At 35.3% G+C, this 14,815-nt stretch overlaps 4 protein-coding genes across 4 annotated transcripts in view; 2 read left to right on the forward strand and 2 right to left on the reverse strand.

Moving 5' to 3' along the window:
- LOC111452497 (IQ domain-containing protein IQM1-like) overlaps window positions 1-2,019 on the reverse strand; it is a 5,324-nt gene extending 3,305 nt beyond the window's left edge. Inside the window, exons 1-2 of the mRNA XM_023093265.1 lie at window positions 2,003-2,019; window positions 1,642-1,928 (exon numbers count right to left, since the gene is read on the reverse strand). Of these exons, the coding sequence (XP_022949033.1) occupies window positions 1,642-1,928; window positions 2,003-2,019 (304 nt within the window). The remainder of the gene's footprint in view (window positions 1-1,641; window positions 1,929-2,002) is intronic.
- Window positions 1,836-3,144, forward strand: LOC111452440 (EPIDERMAL PATTERNING FACTOR-like protein 3). Its single transcript, XM_023093172.1, has 2 exons — window positions 1,836-2,784; window positions 2,885-3,144. The coding sequence occupies exons 1-2, from the start codon at window positions 2,629-2,631 to the stop codon at window positions 3,116-3,118; spliced, it is 390 nt and encodes a 129-aa protein (XP_022948940.1). The 5' UTR covers window positions 1,836-2,628; the 3' UTR covers window positions 3,119-3,144.
- A 1,156-nt stretch (window positions 3,145-4,300) lies between these two features.
- Window positions 4,301-9,232, forward strand: LOC111452437 (casein kinase 1-like protein 2). The gene is made up of 14 exons (XM_023093169.1): window positions 4,301-4,815; window positions 4,919-4,959; window positions 5,832-5,901; window positions 5,988-6,136; window positions 6,227-6,322; window positions 6,407-6,477; window positions 7,225-7,286; window positions 7,441-7,504; window positions 7,577-7,661; window positions 7,769-7,895; window positions 7,973-8,055; window positions 8,143-8,203; window positions 8,416-8,564; window positions 8,643-9,232. Exons 1-14 carry the CDS (start codon window positions 4,740-4,742, stop codon window positions 8,940-8,942), a joined length of 1,434 nt encoding a protein of 477 aa, XP_022948937.1. The 5' UTR covers window positions 4,301-4,739; the 3' UTR covers window positions 8,943-9,232.
- A 1,907-nt stretch (window positions 9,233-11,139) lies between these two features.
- Window positions 11,140-14,815, reverse strand: part of LOC111452380 (eukaryotic initiation factor 4A-8-like) — a 4,829-nt gene continuing 1,153 nt past the window's right edge. The window contains exons 2-5 of the mRNA XM_023093068.1: window positions 13,619-13,688; window positions 13,359-13,465; window positions 12,749-13,179; window positions 11,140-12,088 (exon numbers count right to left, since the gene is read on the reverse strand). Coding sequence (XP_022948836.1) covers window positions 11,453-12,088; window positions 12,749-13,179; window positions 13,359-13,465; window positions 13,619-13,686 — 1,242 coding nt within the window. The 5' untranslated portion in view covers window positions 13,687-13,688 and the 3' untranslated portion in view covers window positions 11,140-11,452. The remainder of the gene's footprint in view (window positions 12,089-12,748; window positions 13,180-13,358; window positions 13,466-13,618; window positions 13,689-14,815) is intronic.

The following is a 14,815-nucleotide window of genomic DNA, read 5'->3' on the forward strand; positions in this document are numbered from 1 at the left end:
TTTTTTTTTTTTTTTTTTTTGAATCTCACAATTCCTATTGTTTTATACGCATCTCTCAATGGCTAATTTATAATCAAACAATATTATCTTCTTCTTTAATATTAAGCATTTTTTGAAAATCGAAGACAATATCTTAATTGCTTTTTTTTTTTTCTTTAACATACCAATTTCTATAATAATAAAATAGGAAGAAAACTTGTGTCCGTGTTTCATACTATAATTAATGCATCTAATAATATATTTTTTCCTTATTATATATTATTAAGAAAATGAATATTTAAAAAAGGTGAGGAGATTGTTTGAACAGCTTAGTCCAAGTTGCCTTTTTATTATTTCATTTCATAATATTGGCTTCACGTTGCTTCCCGGTCAATCCCATCATCACCGTCCATGTACGACCGTACACCAATAAATATTTATGACGTCATTTCTACCTCATTCTCTTTTATCTTCTTCATCCTATCATTTACATTTACTAGAAAAAAGGGATTAAAATTATTTTTATGAAAAAAATCAATTTTAAATACATACAAACTCCTCCGATTGACACAACCTAGTTAGTTGAGTTATGTCTCTTGTCATCTTCAAATGACGAGTCAAACTTTCTATTCCTTTCTAGCGAGTCACTTTGCCTCGTTTTAGAGCCCAGTGGATAATAATGAATACAAAAACAAAAAATACACTCGCTTCCTCGCTTCTTTTTCCATCTTTTTATGGTTACGTCTGCTTTTACCTTCTTCCGAATATATATTTCAAGAGGAATTAAATATGGACAAATTCATTCTTGATTTATGAATATGAAAAATCTACCCATTATTCGACCGAGGACCTCCACGATATGCAAGTGAATGATAGAAATACCTTGACAACAAAAGGAACAAAATTCTCGGACAAATTAGGTACGAGCTCCTCTAAAATTGGAAAATGAACTATTATATGTTTGTTTCACGGATAGTAAAAGTAAGTTACGCGATAAATAGTTTATTTTAATGTATGTTTGTCACACGAGTTTTTTTTTTTTTTTTTTGTAAAATATATGTAAGTTATGACTTAAGCATGACATAATCAATTAAAAGATTAGCTTACATGATGATTCAAACTTAAATTCTCGTACAAACAAAATTAGTCACATTCAATGTTTGAACATGAGTTCTTGTATATGTTTAAATACATATAATTTATACCATCATGGATTTAAATACCAAATGTATAATTTACTTAAAAAGAAAAAAAAAAAAAAAGAGCAAGAGGGAATTCATAGTTTGACTTTTCAAAGCGTCCAAAAAAGTGGGCCAAAGAAATTGACCAATGAGCGTCAGAGAAATTCAAAGCTGAAACGACTTTCTCGTTTTCCTCTCAGTTTCCACTTGTAACACAACATTAATCCTAATCAAGCGTCTGGTCCTTTTCCCATTTCTTTGACGTTGTATTTAATTCCTTAATTATAATTAAAACAATAGGAGTTTTAATTTTAATTCCTCACATCTTGTTGTTGGACTAAAATTTCTTATCTCCTAAATATTTTTCTTTAATCTCTTATTTATTTATTTATTTAAAGATAAAAGTAGAAAGATTTAAGAATATTTTGTGAATGAATCCCCGGATTTGTGTTGGTTCCTCAACTCAAAAGCAAGCATCTTTATGGGTTTGTGATGGAATGGATGAGGGTTTTATCCTGGGGTCGAGATTCCGGCGCTGCTTCCTGGGGTTTCCCTTTGCAGAGGCGCTGCTTCCTGGGGTTTCCCTTTGCAGAGGCGCTGCTTCCTGGGGTTTCCCTTTGCAGAGGCGCTGCTTCCTGGGGTTTCCCTTTGCAGAGGCGCTGCCAGGATTTGAATGGACAGTCGAAAAGAAGAAGAAGCGTGAAAGAAAATGCAGGTGGTGATGGAATAATCAACCACTCAAATCTCGCAGATATCAATAAGAAATCCCTAGACGATATCGGACAGCAGCAGAGCTATCTCCAAAACGTACCATCTCTGCATTTGATGCTTAAACAAACTACCTCCTCTGCTTACCCATTTTCATCCTTTTCTTTTCACAATATCCTCTCATTTTCTCATTATTTACATCTCCCATCCACCCGCTTCAACACTCATTCTGCGCCCCTTTCTCTGTCCTTCCTTTTCTAATTACTGCCCGCCATGTGTTTGATTATTTGCTTATGTGAAAGTTCTGGCCTAATGCTTTGAACTCTCACATAATTCATAACACTTGTTCAAATAGAACCAAATAAGCGATTAAACTTTCATATGGGATGTTAATAATTGCTATCTTGATTCCTTAAAGGAAGAATGTAGTGATTTCCATCTTGATTATAACCCAAATGGATGGCTGAGATTGAATTTGGAGCTGCACTTTTACTACTCTGTAAAAGATCGACCCCATTTGTAGTACCTTATTTAATTGATGCAATTTTTTTCCTTCTCCTCCATAAATAGCCCCTCTGTCAATGGATCTTCTCTTCTTTAAATAGGAATGAAACTGGCAGAGGTGAAATAATAAAGCCCCTGCAGTCAAGGTAGCTGGTGTTTTTATTGTTCTTCTCCTCCATATTTACATTGCTTCTGGTTTGGGGAAATGTGAACCTGCTTGATACCCTCAATTATCTGTCTGGGTTCTCAAGAAGACATGAAAGGAACGTATTATTGTTTTATGTTGGTTCTGCATTTAGCTTGTTGGGTTTCTGCTAAAACCACCGCTTTTGCTCCAAATCATCCTCTCCTTCCTCATAAACAACAACGTCTGTTGCCAGCTCTTGCCTCAGCCTCTTCTAATTCAAAACAGGTCAACCTTCGATTTGATTATATGTCCATGAAATAAGTTTAGATTTCTTATTACTAGTCTCGTGTCGATGTGGAACTCATTTTTCTGTGTGTTTTTGAAGGGTGTTGGAGGCGTAAATGAAGAAGAAATGATGTATAGAGGGACGAGACGAATGGGTTCAGGGCGGCCGAGGTGTGAGCACAAATGCTATGGATGCAGTCCATGTGAAGCCATTGAAGTGCCTACCAACAACAACAAGAAGAAGAAGAGGCGCACCCAGGTGGGGGTCCAATACACCAACTATGAGCCCGAGGGATGGAAATGCAAGTGTGGCCATTCCTTTTACACCCCTTGATTCTAACTTGCTTTTCAATTATTGCTTCTTCTTCTTCTTCTTTAGTCGCATGAACCCTATCACTTCAAAACTCACATCAGTATAACATAACTAGAATCTTATCAATTATTTGCATTGGGTGTACGATACTAACATCAATTAGGTTAATTTAGAATAACAATCAAATAACTTGGTTTAAATGAGAGGAAGATTCGAATATGTTAATTAATTTGTTTTTTTTTTAACTCCACGTTTTGATTTTTACCATTTTGGTCCTAAAGTTTTTATTTTATATTCTTTATTCTTTATTCCAAATATGTCCCTCTGTGTCCAGCTTTGATGGGCCATTTGAACAAGCTGTCTTATCTCCCGACCTCGGTATCTATGGGCTGACAAGTCACAACAAAATGTTCTTTTGGTTTTACGTGTTCTCATGGAATTTGGAGTTTTTGTTACCTTGTCTTGTCCTTACAACTATATCCACCTAACAACCCATCCTAAATTAATTTAAAAATCCAGTCCACAATTATTAAATATTATCCAATAATTGAGATATATATTTTCCATCCATCTTAAATCGAGAAGAATGCGGTATTATCGAGTTTAATTAAAAGAAAGAATGATTATATGATATATTATTACTACAAAAATATTCGACTCGGTTTTAATCCTTCGCTACAGATTATGCTTATTTAAACTATTTTTTATTCCAGCTTATTCATAACTCTTTAACATGAAGCATTGAATTTTTATATTTAAATTACTTTTATATGTAGAATGGGTCAAAAGGGTATTTTAATTGCTCCAGCTAAATTCTATCTTATCAAAATAGCATGTCCCCGCTATTTTGGGCCTATCGTGTCTATACATTATAAAGAGAAAAAAAATGCAAAATACCCTAATTTTATTCTCTTATAATATTATAAAGATTTATTATTCCATTACGAAGTAAATAATAAATATGGTCATGTCGATTAAAATATAGGTTAGAAGATAATTAAATTATTTTCGATGTTAGTGAAAAAGTTTAAACTTAAATGTACGGAATATAAAATTAATTGGATTCCTTAGTGTGTCAACATCATTGCATGACAGAGGAGCAGAGACAATTCAGCGTTTGGATTAAGCGCTAAGGGCTTCTCTTTTAACCCAAACGGCGTCGTTAAAATGGAAAGAATCCGAAACCAAAAAAGAGAGAGAAAAAAAAAAGAGAGAAAAGACGATATCCTTTAATAAAGGATTGTAACTGTTAGCGATTTGCTATTTCTTTCCGCTTCGATTGGATCAAAGCCAGAGAGAGAAACAAAGGAGATTTCTGTGGAATTGTTTGTTCTTTAATCCCTCCTCATCGTGTTCTTCATTCTTTTTCTTCTTCTTCTACTGCTATCAACCGCTTTGATTCATTTTTTCGATGAGTAACGATTTGGTTTCTCAATTTTCGCCTCTGTTTCATCTCTCCTTCATGATTTCATTCCGCAACCGTTTTTTTGCTTCTTGATGATGATCTGTCCGGTCTTTTAGCCGTCAATCCAAGGCCTTGACGGTGTTTCTGTCTTTTTCCCCGGGATTTTTCGGCTAGGACTTGTTTTCATTGATCCTAGGGTTTTCTTTTTCTTTTTTCTTTCTGCGAGAATTTTGTATCATGGAGCCGCGAGTTGGAAACAAATTTAAACTCGGTCGGAAGATTGGGAGCGGATCGTTCGGAGAAATCTATCTCGGTTTGCTCTTTTCTTTTTTTTTTTTTTTTGGAGTGGTTCTGCTTTTCATGCGTGATTCTCTGTAGCTTTTCTAATTTGATTTTGATATTGTTTTTCATTTCAGGTACTAATATTCAGACGAACGAAGAAGTCGCGATTAAGCTTGTGAGCAAATTTTGTGCAATTGGTTTGTTTTTGCGGCTGTCGTTGAAAATTTATCGAGATGCTTGCCAATATGTCCTATTTGTTGACCTTATCATTCTGTCCTGTTATTAACTTTTTGTTCTCTTCTTTCAAAATAGACATGCATGCGTATTTGGCTAGGAATTTGAGGTAGGACATAAATTAATTCCTTAATTTTAATCGAGACCGTGGAAGGTAGAGCTTCCTGAAGGCTGTGTTAAGAGTTTGATTTATCAAAAGTTTAAAACCTTGGCGTACTTCTGGTAGACTTATGAAGGCGCCTGAAAAGTTCATGCAAGTTCGTTTGGATAGGCATCTGTAGAGAATGGTCTCCACGTTGAGTTGATTTCTGCTAGAATCTTCATAATGACTTAATGAGGTTGTGTTGATCATCAGTAATCAGTATTCTCATACAAAATGTTGATGTTAGCACAAGTACTTGGTTATGGCCCATGGGTTCAAAGTCCATAGTTCTCTCAATCTCACTCACATTAATATCTATTGTCAAACTTGTGAATGTTGAAAGTGATGGATTTTTAGTTAGAAAAGTATGAGCACGAAACTCATGCAGTACCTCTGTCACCAATGGGATATTCATTTATTTTATTACTTTTCAGCATTTAAGTGGAGCATAGGATGAAAACTTTTTCATGATAAGATGGGCTGATAAGTTATTCCTACGGTACTTCGTTAGCTGTTGGCTCAGATTAAGCTTGAAATTACTTGCAACTTTCCCTTTTGGATGGACAGAATTGAGTCGTTATTTGATTGATGGAATTGGTTCTTTTTTCTCATTAAATAGTCTTTACAGCAATAAGTAATTTTTGCATTCCTGAGACAGTTTCTTTTTCCAGGAAAATGTGAAGACGAAGCATCCACAGCTGCTGTATGAATCAAAACTATACAAAATACTACAAGGAGGAAGTAATAAACGTTACTCTTTACCTTGTCTTGTTTATAAGTTCCACACTTCATAATACATGCTTGCTAACTTTTCGCAATTTGGACAGCTGGAATTCCAAACGTGAGGTGGTTTGGTGTTGAGGGGGACTATAATGTTCTTGTTATTGATTTGTTGGGTCCTAGCCTCGAAGATTTGTTTAACTTCTGCAGCAGAAAATTGTCTCTTAAGACCGTTCTTATGCTTGCTGATCAGATGGTATTATTTAATTCATTGTGTTCACCCATCCCTATGTGTACTTCATGTTCTTGTTTATTAATGCTCTTCGAAACCGTTGCCTTCTTTTAGATCAATCGGGTTGAGTTCGTCCACTCCAAGTCCTTTCTACATCGAGATATCAAACCTGATAATTTTCTTATGGGCTTAGGAAGACGTGCCAATCAGGTTTCAATTATGTTTGTTGTAAGATTTTGCATTTGATTTTGTTTTGATCTATTCATCCAATGTCCTGTATCCATGTTACCATAGGTCTATGCTATTGACTTTGGTTTGGCTAAAAAGTACAGAGACACTTCAACTCATCAGCACATTCCATACAGGTTGGTTTATAATTAAAAATTGTTATCGTTTAATCCATATTAGAACTTTTTATGAAGATCTCAGTTGTAGTATTCATTGCTTTCAGTGATGTCCTTTGGTGTGAATTTTGTTGGCGGGTAATGTAGTACTGGGTCATTGTTAATGCTTAAGATGCTCCGACATGATGCTTGGAAGTTCAAGATGTTAATTAGCATGCTATCCTTCATTCTGGACAATTCATTCAAAACGTTCTTTAAAAAAAAAAAAAAAAAAAAAAAAAAAATAATAATAATAATAATAACTCTAAAATCTAATATAATATATTGTCTTACAATATCCTAATTCCTAGGATAATGTAATATCACTCACTCATTTGTTTATTTCAAGTATTGGGGATTTGCTTCCATGATAAATGTTATGGAGTTAAATTATGGTCTGTTTGTCTCCTTTTCTAACTGTTAGTTCTTGGCTATCATGATATACTAAGAAAATCAGAAAAAATAGTCTAGCTCAGAAGAGAGTGAAAAAGGATTCTGTTACATTTTGCCGTGTATCTGGGTCTGTTGGTTAAGATTTTGGGCTTTGATTTAGATTCTAGACCAATGTTCTATGTTTGAACCTGTGTTCTGGTGTTGGGGGCTGGCATCAATACCGTAAACATATACAAAAAAAAAAAAACAAAAAAAAAAGCACTTTCCTTTTATCTGTTGATCCCAAAGGAACAATTTCCATGAGTTTGACAAATGTAAACTGCTGACAATTTGTAGAGAAAACAAGAATTTGACAGGAACAGCGAGATATGCAAGCATGAATACCCATCTCGGCATCGGTATCTGTTTTCTCTTTCCCTCTATTTTCTCACTCCTCCCAATAATCCACACACACACGTAATAGAACATAGATTTAGAAGTGAAGGAAAATGGAAGAATTATTTTTAGTTCTATTTCCTCTACTCCTTACAATTTTGATTTCTTAACATACAGAACAAAGCCGCAGGGATGATTTAGAATCACTTGGATTTGTTCTTATGTATTTTTTAAGGGGCAGGTAAATGTTTTTCTGTTATCATTTGTGATTTATTATTGTGAAATATGGTGTGCTAACCTGTCATCCCTTTAGTCTTCCTTGGCAGGGACTCAAAGCAGGAACCAAGAAACAAAAGTACGAAAAGATTAGTGAAAAGAAAGTCGCCACATCTATTGAGGTTAGTTAATCCATGTCTTAGGGTGGCATTTCTTGCTAATGATACAATTCTTGTGCTGAATATTATGAAATCCAATTAGATTATGCTGATATATTGTTCTGCTACAGGCCTTATGTCGTGGATACCCTACTGAATTTGCTTCATACTTCCATTATTGTCGATCGTTAAGGTTTGATGATAAGCCAGCCTATTCTTATCTAAAAAGACTCTTCCGTGATCTTTTCATTCGTGAAGGTTTGAATTATATAATCTGTTTGTTATGTTACTGTGTTGTACTGTTCTATTAAATTAAATGAAGTTATACTTTTCAGGTTTTCAGTTCGATTATGTGTTTGATTGGACCATTTTAAAGTATCAGCAGTCCCAGATAACCGCCCCACCTGCTCGTGCTATTGTAAGTTTTGGAATGCATGACATTGACTTTTCCCTTTATGCTAATACTCAATATCCATCCTTAATCCTTGTAAGTTTTAAATTTTAGGCTGGTGCTGGACCAAGCTCTGGACTACCTATGGCTGTGGCCAATGCTGATAGGCACCCTGGTAGTAGATTCTGTTCTTTCTCGAGTTCCTCGTATCTTAACATCTTAATGATTAATGAGTTTCAACAAATTTATTTATTATTTAAAGAAATAATAAATAAAATAATGATGATAATAAAAGAGCCTTAATGATGTCATGCATTCCCTTTCCCTTGCGAAATATCTGAGTGGAAATTTAAGATGCTTAATCTGACCATCCAATTATCTTTGAAGGTGGAGAAGAAGGTCGACCACCTCCGAGTGGCTGGGTACCAGCAGACCCCCTGCGAAGGAGAAACTCTGGTCCAGTAACAGGCACTGGAAATTTATCAAAACAAAAGCCCCCAGCAGTAAATGGTCCAGCTGTTGCCAAGGAGCATATAGTGAGCACTTCTTGATTACACGCTTCTTATCCTGCTCTTCTCATCTGTTAACTCGAACATTATCTTGGCTTCATCCAGCTACCAAATTCCAATATGTTGTTACGTTCAAGTGGATCATCAAGACGAGCTGCCATCGCTAGCAGTCAAGATTTAGCTGCGCTTGGATGTGAAACCGATCCATCTCGCCCTCCAATTCCAGATCCGAGTTCAGCAGCTCTACACAAAATTTCTAGTGCAAGGCATTCTCCTGTAGTATCAGCAGATCAGAACCGTAACGCCTCTGGCAGAAACGTATCAAACATCAGGAACTTTGAGTCAACTCTTAGGGGTATCGAAAGCCTCCATTTTAGTGGAGGAGATGAGAAGGTAAAATATTAGTGGCTAACACTCAGCTCGCTATCTATCTTGTAAATATGGTCGGGCGGTTTGTTCTGCTTTCGTTTGTGTTTTAGGAAAGCAGCAGCAGAAACAACTTGGAAACGAACATTTACTGTCACAAAATGGTAGGAAGAGGAGAATTACTACGTGGCTCATCGAAGAAACTTGTCAATGAATGCCCCATTTTTAGTCGCCTTAGGCAGTGGGATTCAGTTTCTCTAATTTATTTGTTGAATACTGTTCGTTGTATTCCATTTTACGTAATATTTTATCCTCGGCGTTTCTTTCCATAGCCATCCAGACGAACATCAGATCTCAGTAAGTAGTTTATGTTTTTTTTTTTTTTATTTCCTTAGCTACGGTAACGTGGGGGTATCCTCACTGTGACTACATATTTTCTTATGTCTATAAACTAGTTTTGCTTTTCTTCATTTTAATTGCTCATTAGGTAGCCGAACTTTTATTTTCTGCGGCGTTAAGTTCTGTGCTTTGGTAATCAACCGCCATATGGGAATACACCAATTGTTTTAACATAAAACAGTCGTCCAAATCCTTGACAAAAAAGAGATCCAAACGAGATCCGAACAGTTTTAACTAAGAGATCCAAACGAGAAAGGAAATGAAATAAGTTGCCAATGATACCCCTACAGAAAAAGTCCAGAAAATGACCTAGGAGTAGAACTCTTTTTGAGGTGTTTTTCTATTGAAAATTGTAAATGTCGGTCAATTTTATAAAATTTGAACATTCCTTCTCTCAATTTTATACCTAATGCTTCAAATGTCTCGAATTGGATTTTTGTAATCGAATTTGGATGGTAAGATCTCATACATTTTTGTCATCATTTTGTCTCAAGTACAATCTTTTACTATGTAGTAAAAGACTAGAACACGAATGAAAGTTTTTCTTAACTTCCCAATGACATTTGAAAAATGAACAAATATGTCAATGGTACCCCAATAGAAAATGATCTGAAAATATGGTAGGAGCAAAATCACTTCGGTATATTTTTTCACTGAAAGTTCATGTCAATTTCATCAAATTTGAACACTCGTCACAAAGCAAATATTGGTCATAATTCAATTTTTTCATTTAATGCTTCAAATGTTTCAAATAGGGTTTTCGTGTTCGGGTTTAGGTTGTAAGGTCTCGTATACATAGCTATAGGTTTTTTTTTTTATTATTTTATTTATTTTTATCTTCCTTTAGTCCTAGTACAATCTCAAATCTCAAATGAGTATAGTAAGAGACCAAAATTAGAAAGAATATCCCAATAGCACTGGTTTAAGAATTGAAAAAGTTGTCAATAATACTCCTATAGAAAATGCCTAAAAAATGGCTGGGAGCTCAACCATTTTGAGGTCTTAGTTCTATTGGAAAATATATTAATTTCATCAAATTTGGACATTCCTCACAGAACAATTAAAAATAGTGGTCATGAGTTCACCTAATATTTCAGAAATAAGTTTGTCAACGTCCTAATAGCACTCGTTTGAGAAACGACAAAAAGTTGCTAATAATACCCTTATGAAAAATGACTTGAAAATAGCATAGGACTTAATTTGAACATTCCTCACAATATAATTTTTTCACCTAATGCTTCAAATTTCCCAACACAATTTTTTCACCTAATGCTTCAAATTTCCCAAATATAGTTCTCGTGTTCGTGTTTAGGTTATAAGGTCTTGCACACATTAAAAATTTTATTTTATCACCATTTTAGTTTAGTACATTCTTAGTGAATATAGTAAAAGACTAAAACGAAATTCGAATCCTAACGTAAACGTGTTAATGTGTAAATTTCACCGAATTTGAATATTTCTCACAAAATAGTGTAACTTTAGTTGTTTCACATTGGTAAGTATCTCAGAACCTTTGCACTGCAAGTATGAAATGTTTGTTAAAAATTAATGACTAACAAATTCCTTATAAATGGGAATTCAAAAATGGTTCTGAAATGTTCATAAAAATCAAGTGCACTCAACTGCATTATTTATAATTTGAGTTAGAAAGGGACATTTTGTCCATTTTAATGTTCCATACATTATAAATGTAGATTAATTGAAGTCTAAATTTCGAGCATAGTAATGATGGTTAATTGCAAGTGCCAACACTAAACCAGAATATAATTGCAACGTCTGGATGGAGCAAAAGTCGATAGCACAGGAAAAAAAGATGGCAAAAAATCCATCAAAGACCTACAAGAGAAAAAGACAACGAGTTCTTATAACTTCGGGAAAAAAAAGGCAAACAACAGAAAAAAGCCTCAAATACAATACAAAACCCCAACAGAAACAAAAAGGCCCATATTTTACCAGAAAAGCAATTTGACAATCTTTATATTGCAGTGGTGCAGGGCACACCATTTTCCAAGGTCAGATAGGTTCAAGAATATTAATTTAAGACACTAGAGTAGAGGAAAAAGATAGAGGTGAAAAGCTTGAGTCTTCGAAGAGAAGAGAAGAGAAAACCAGATGCCTTGTTGACTTGACCCACCAGAATATTTCCGTTCTCACAGGAGATCAGCAACATTAGCTGGCAGCTCTTCAATTACCACGTTGTAAAACTTCTGAATGTCAAATAACATTCTTTCGTCCTCATTAGTTACAAAGTTGATGGCAACACCCTTTCTTCCAAAACGTCCACTTCTTCCTATACGATGAAGGTAATTCTCTGGTTGTGTTGGCAGATCATAGTTAATAACTAGAGAAACCTGCTGCACATCAATACCACGGGCCAATAGATCGGTAGTAATGAGGACTCTAGAAGAGCCTGAACGGAACTCGCGCATAATAATGTCTCGGGTGTTCTGGTCCATGTCACCATGGGTAGCCGAAACCGTGTGGTCACGGCTTCGCATCTTATCAGTGAGCCAATCCACTTTACGACGAGTATTAACAAAGATGACACTCTGGGTGATGGCCAAAGTCTCATAAAGATCACAGAGGGTCTCGAGTTTCCAGTCTTCCTTGTCAACATTGACATAGAACTGCTTGATACCTTCCAAGGTGAGCTCATCGCGCTTTACGAGAATTCTTACAGGCTTGTTCATGAACTTCCTGGTGATCTCAAGAGCTTCAGGTGGCATTGTAGCAGAGAAGACCCCAACCTGAATCTTGGATGGTAGCAGCTGGAAAATGTCATAAATCTACAATTGGGATATACATTTGTTAGGGGAGTTTCAAGATTGAAACCAGAACTCCAAGACATGATTAGTTCCAATGCAATGAAAAAAGTGAACCATTCAGTTAGTTATAGCGATGGATTCTATACATTGAGAACAGTAAATAAATTAATTAAAAAATCGCACACCGTATGGGAACAAAATAAGTGAACAGCTACAAACTCCATCACCGATATTTTCAGGAAAAGATAGGAGAAAGAACACCGGAAATGAGAGCATCCTACGTCAATTTCTACATCTCCGAAGATAGGAGAAAGAACACCGGAAATGAAAGCATACTACGTCAATTTCTACATCTCCGAAGATATTATTACACAACTAAAAACACTAAACCAATAGGGAAAAAGAAACAATCTTTCAATCTTTCAATCTTCCAATCTTTAAAACCAGAACTCAAACAGTACATAACTGACCAAAGAAACCTGCCAGAATGCTATTAACGACTTAGATAACCTCTTCAGAATGCTATTTATCATGGGGCAATAGTGCCTATAGCTAAACTAAATTTTAACCACTGACTAGGCAACAACTTGTAGCCACAGTCCGGATGCCCTAAACAGTGTAATAAAAAGAACAAAATTTCCAAGCATGTGAGAACAGATTCATGAAAGTAAAATAACAAACCTGATCCTTGAATCCACGTGAAAGCATCTCATCAGCCTCATCCAACACAAACATTCGAATGCAGTCGGGACGAAGTGACTGTCTACGCAACATATCAAACACACGACCAGGAGTACCAACAACAACATGAACACCAGCTTGAAGAATGCGTTGGTCCTCACGAACACTTGTCCCACCAACACAAGCATGAACCTTCACTCCCAGATAATCACCAAGGGCTCGCATAACCTTCTCAATCTGTTGTGCAAGTTCCCTAGTGGGTGCTAAGACCAGAGCCTGGCATTGCACGAGACCGTAATCAAGCTGCTGCAAAATGCCAGAGCAGAAAGTTGCAGTCTTTCCCGTACCAGACTGCGCTTGTTGGATCACATCAAGCCCTTTGCAGAAAGGAACAATTCCCCTTTGCTGAATGGCAGAAGGCTTCTCAAAACCTTTATAAACGAGGTTAAAACTATAATACAGGATATTGCAAACCAGCGAAAGACACAGAGAAAATAAAAAATATAAAAACTATATGATTTGCTTAAATATTAATCATTAAACAATATAAATAGAGGACAAAAAATAACTTTGAGCATAAGGCAAAAAAAGAATAATGCTATATACCAACCATAAGCATAGATGCCTCTGAGAAGGTTTTCTTGCAGGCCCATAGAATCAAAACTATCATAAACTTCATCATAAGAGGTGAAGAAATCTTGTCCATCAGCTGAAAGTCTACATTGACCAAGAGATAAGAATGAATAGAGAAGGAAACTAGAATTAAGAGGTTACAAAAAAACATAATAAAGATAATATGCAATGAAACTTAATAGTACTGTAGGAATAAATTGTCTAGGATGTTCAAAAAAGTTAAAACGTCAAACTTACAACTCATTCATCTTAGAGTCAAACTGACGTGCATCAAATTGAGAACCTTCTGGAGCCAAACCCGCCATATCTGTATGCAGCCAAACATATAAAACATGAAGTAGGTTATGGCAAAAAAATTGTATAGAAACATCTAAAACAAGAAGCTCACGCCACCTTTAACTTCTGAACAACAAAATATAAACATGAATAGAGGAAAAGAAGATTGGGAAAAGAAATGGTAACAAATTTGTTATCGTGGAAATTTTCATTGCCATCAAAACCCAACGGTCTATTATTCTAAGCTATTTCAAAGTGATTTGAAATCTTGAGTGCTTCTATTCCAAATGGATTTAACCTTGCCATGCTTTGATTTTCGATCAATAAATCAATATTAAACGCCTAGTCGAATTAAATTACATTTTATTATACATCTACCATCCAAATACAAAATTATGAGCGTTCCACACAAGATAAGAATTCAAATCCGTTTCTAAGGTATCAAATCATAGGATTTAAAATCATTTTCGAACATTATAGACTCCAAACGGAGGTAATAGTCATAAGAGAAAATGTAACAGAAAAGGCAAACTTGCAATCAAAAAATGCAGAGGGCATGCATTAACTTTCTGTCCTCATTCCGGGAGACGTTTACAAAAAAACGAAGGTGGCCAATAGATTATTAGTAAGATCTTCGGGTATCAAAAGCCACTTTGGCACTCCCTAAACGTTATAAAAGAATGATCGAGCGTTTAGAGAGCAAGGAAAGCTTTCGCTAGGATGGTAATTAGCGTATAAAGAAAAAGGGAGAAAAACAGATGAGAACTAGGGGAGAACACTCGTTGGACATTTCGCGTGGACATATTATCAAGATGAAACATCAAAACATTTTACACAGAAGCGCAAGTGCGTCACACGAACTATCAAACAAAATTTTGTAACAGTACCACCTTCAGAAGAATGTCCTAGATATAGCTACTTCACTATCATCTACCGCCCAAAAGGCTTTGGAGGAAAAAATTTAGCCATGTTAGGGAACTTTCTAAACTCCAGACCACATAATCGCACAGCGAATGTCCAAGACATCAACTAATCTCAACACACTATGAAAAAATACGATAATAATCTAAAACCTATTCACCAATCATGGGGCGCAGATTTTACAAAAAAAAAAAAAAAAAAAAAAAAAAAAAAAAAAAAAAAAAAAAAAAAAAAAAA

This window comes from Cucurbita moschata, unplaced genomic scaffold, assembly GCF_002738365.1.
Source record: "Cucurbita moschata cultivar Rifu unplaced genomic scaffold, Cmos_1.0 Cmo_Scf00014, whole genome shotgun sequence".
NCBI classification, from domain to species: Eukaryota; Viridiplantae; Streptophyta; class Magnoliopsida; order Cucurbitales; family Cucurbitaceae; genus Cucurbita; species Cucurbita moschata.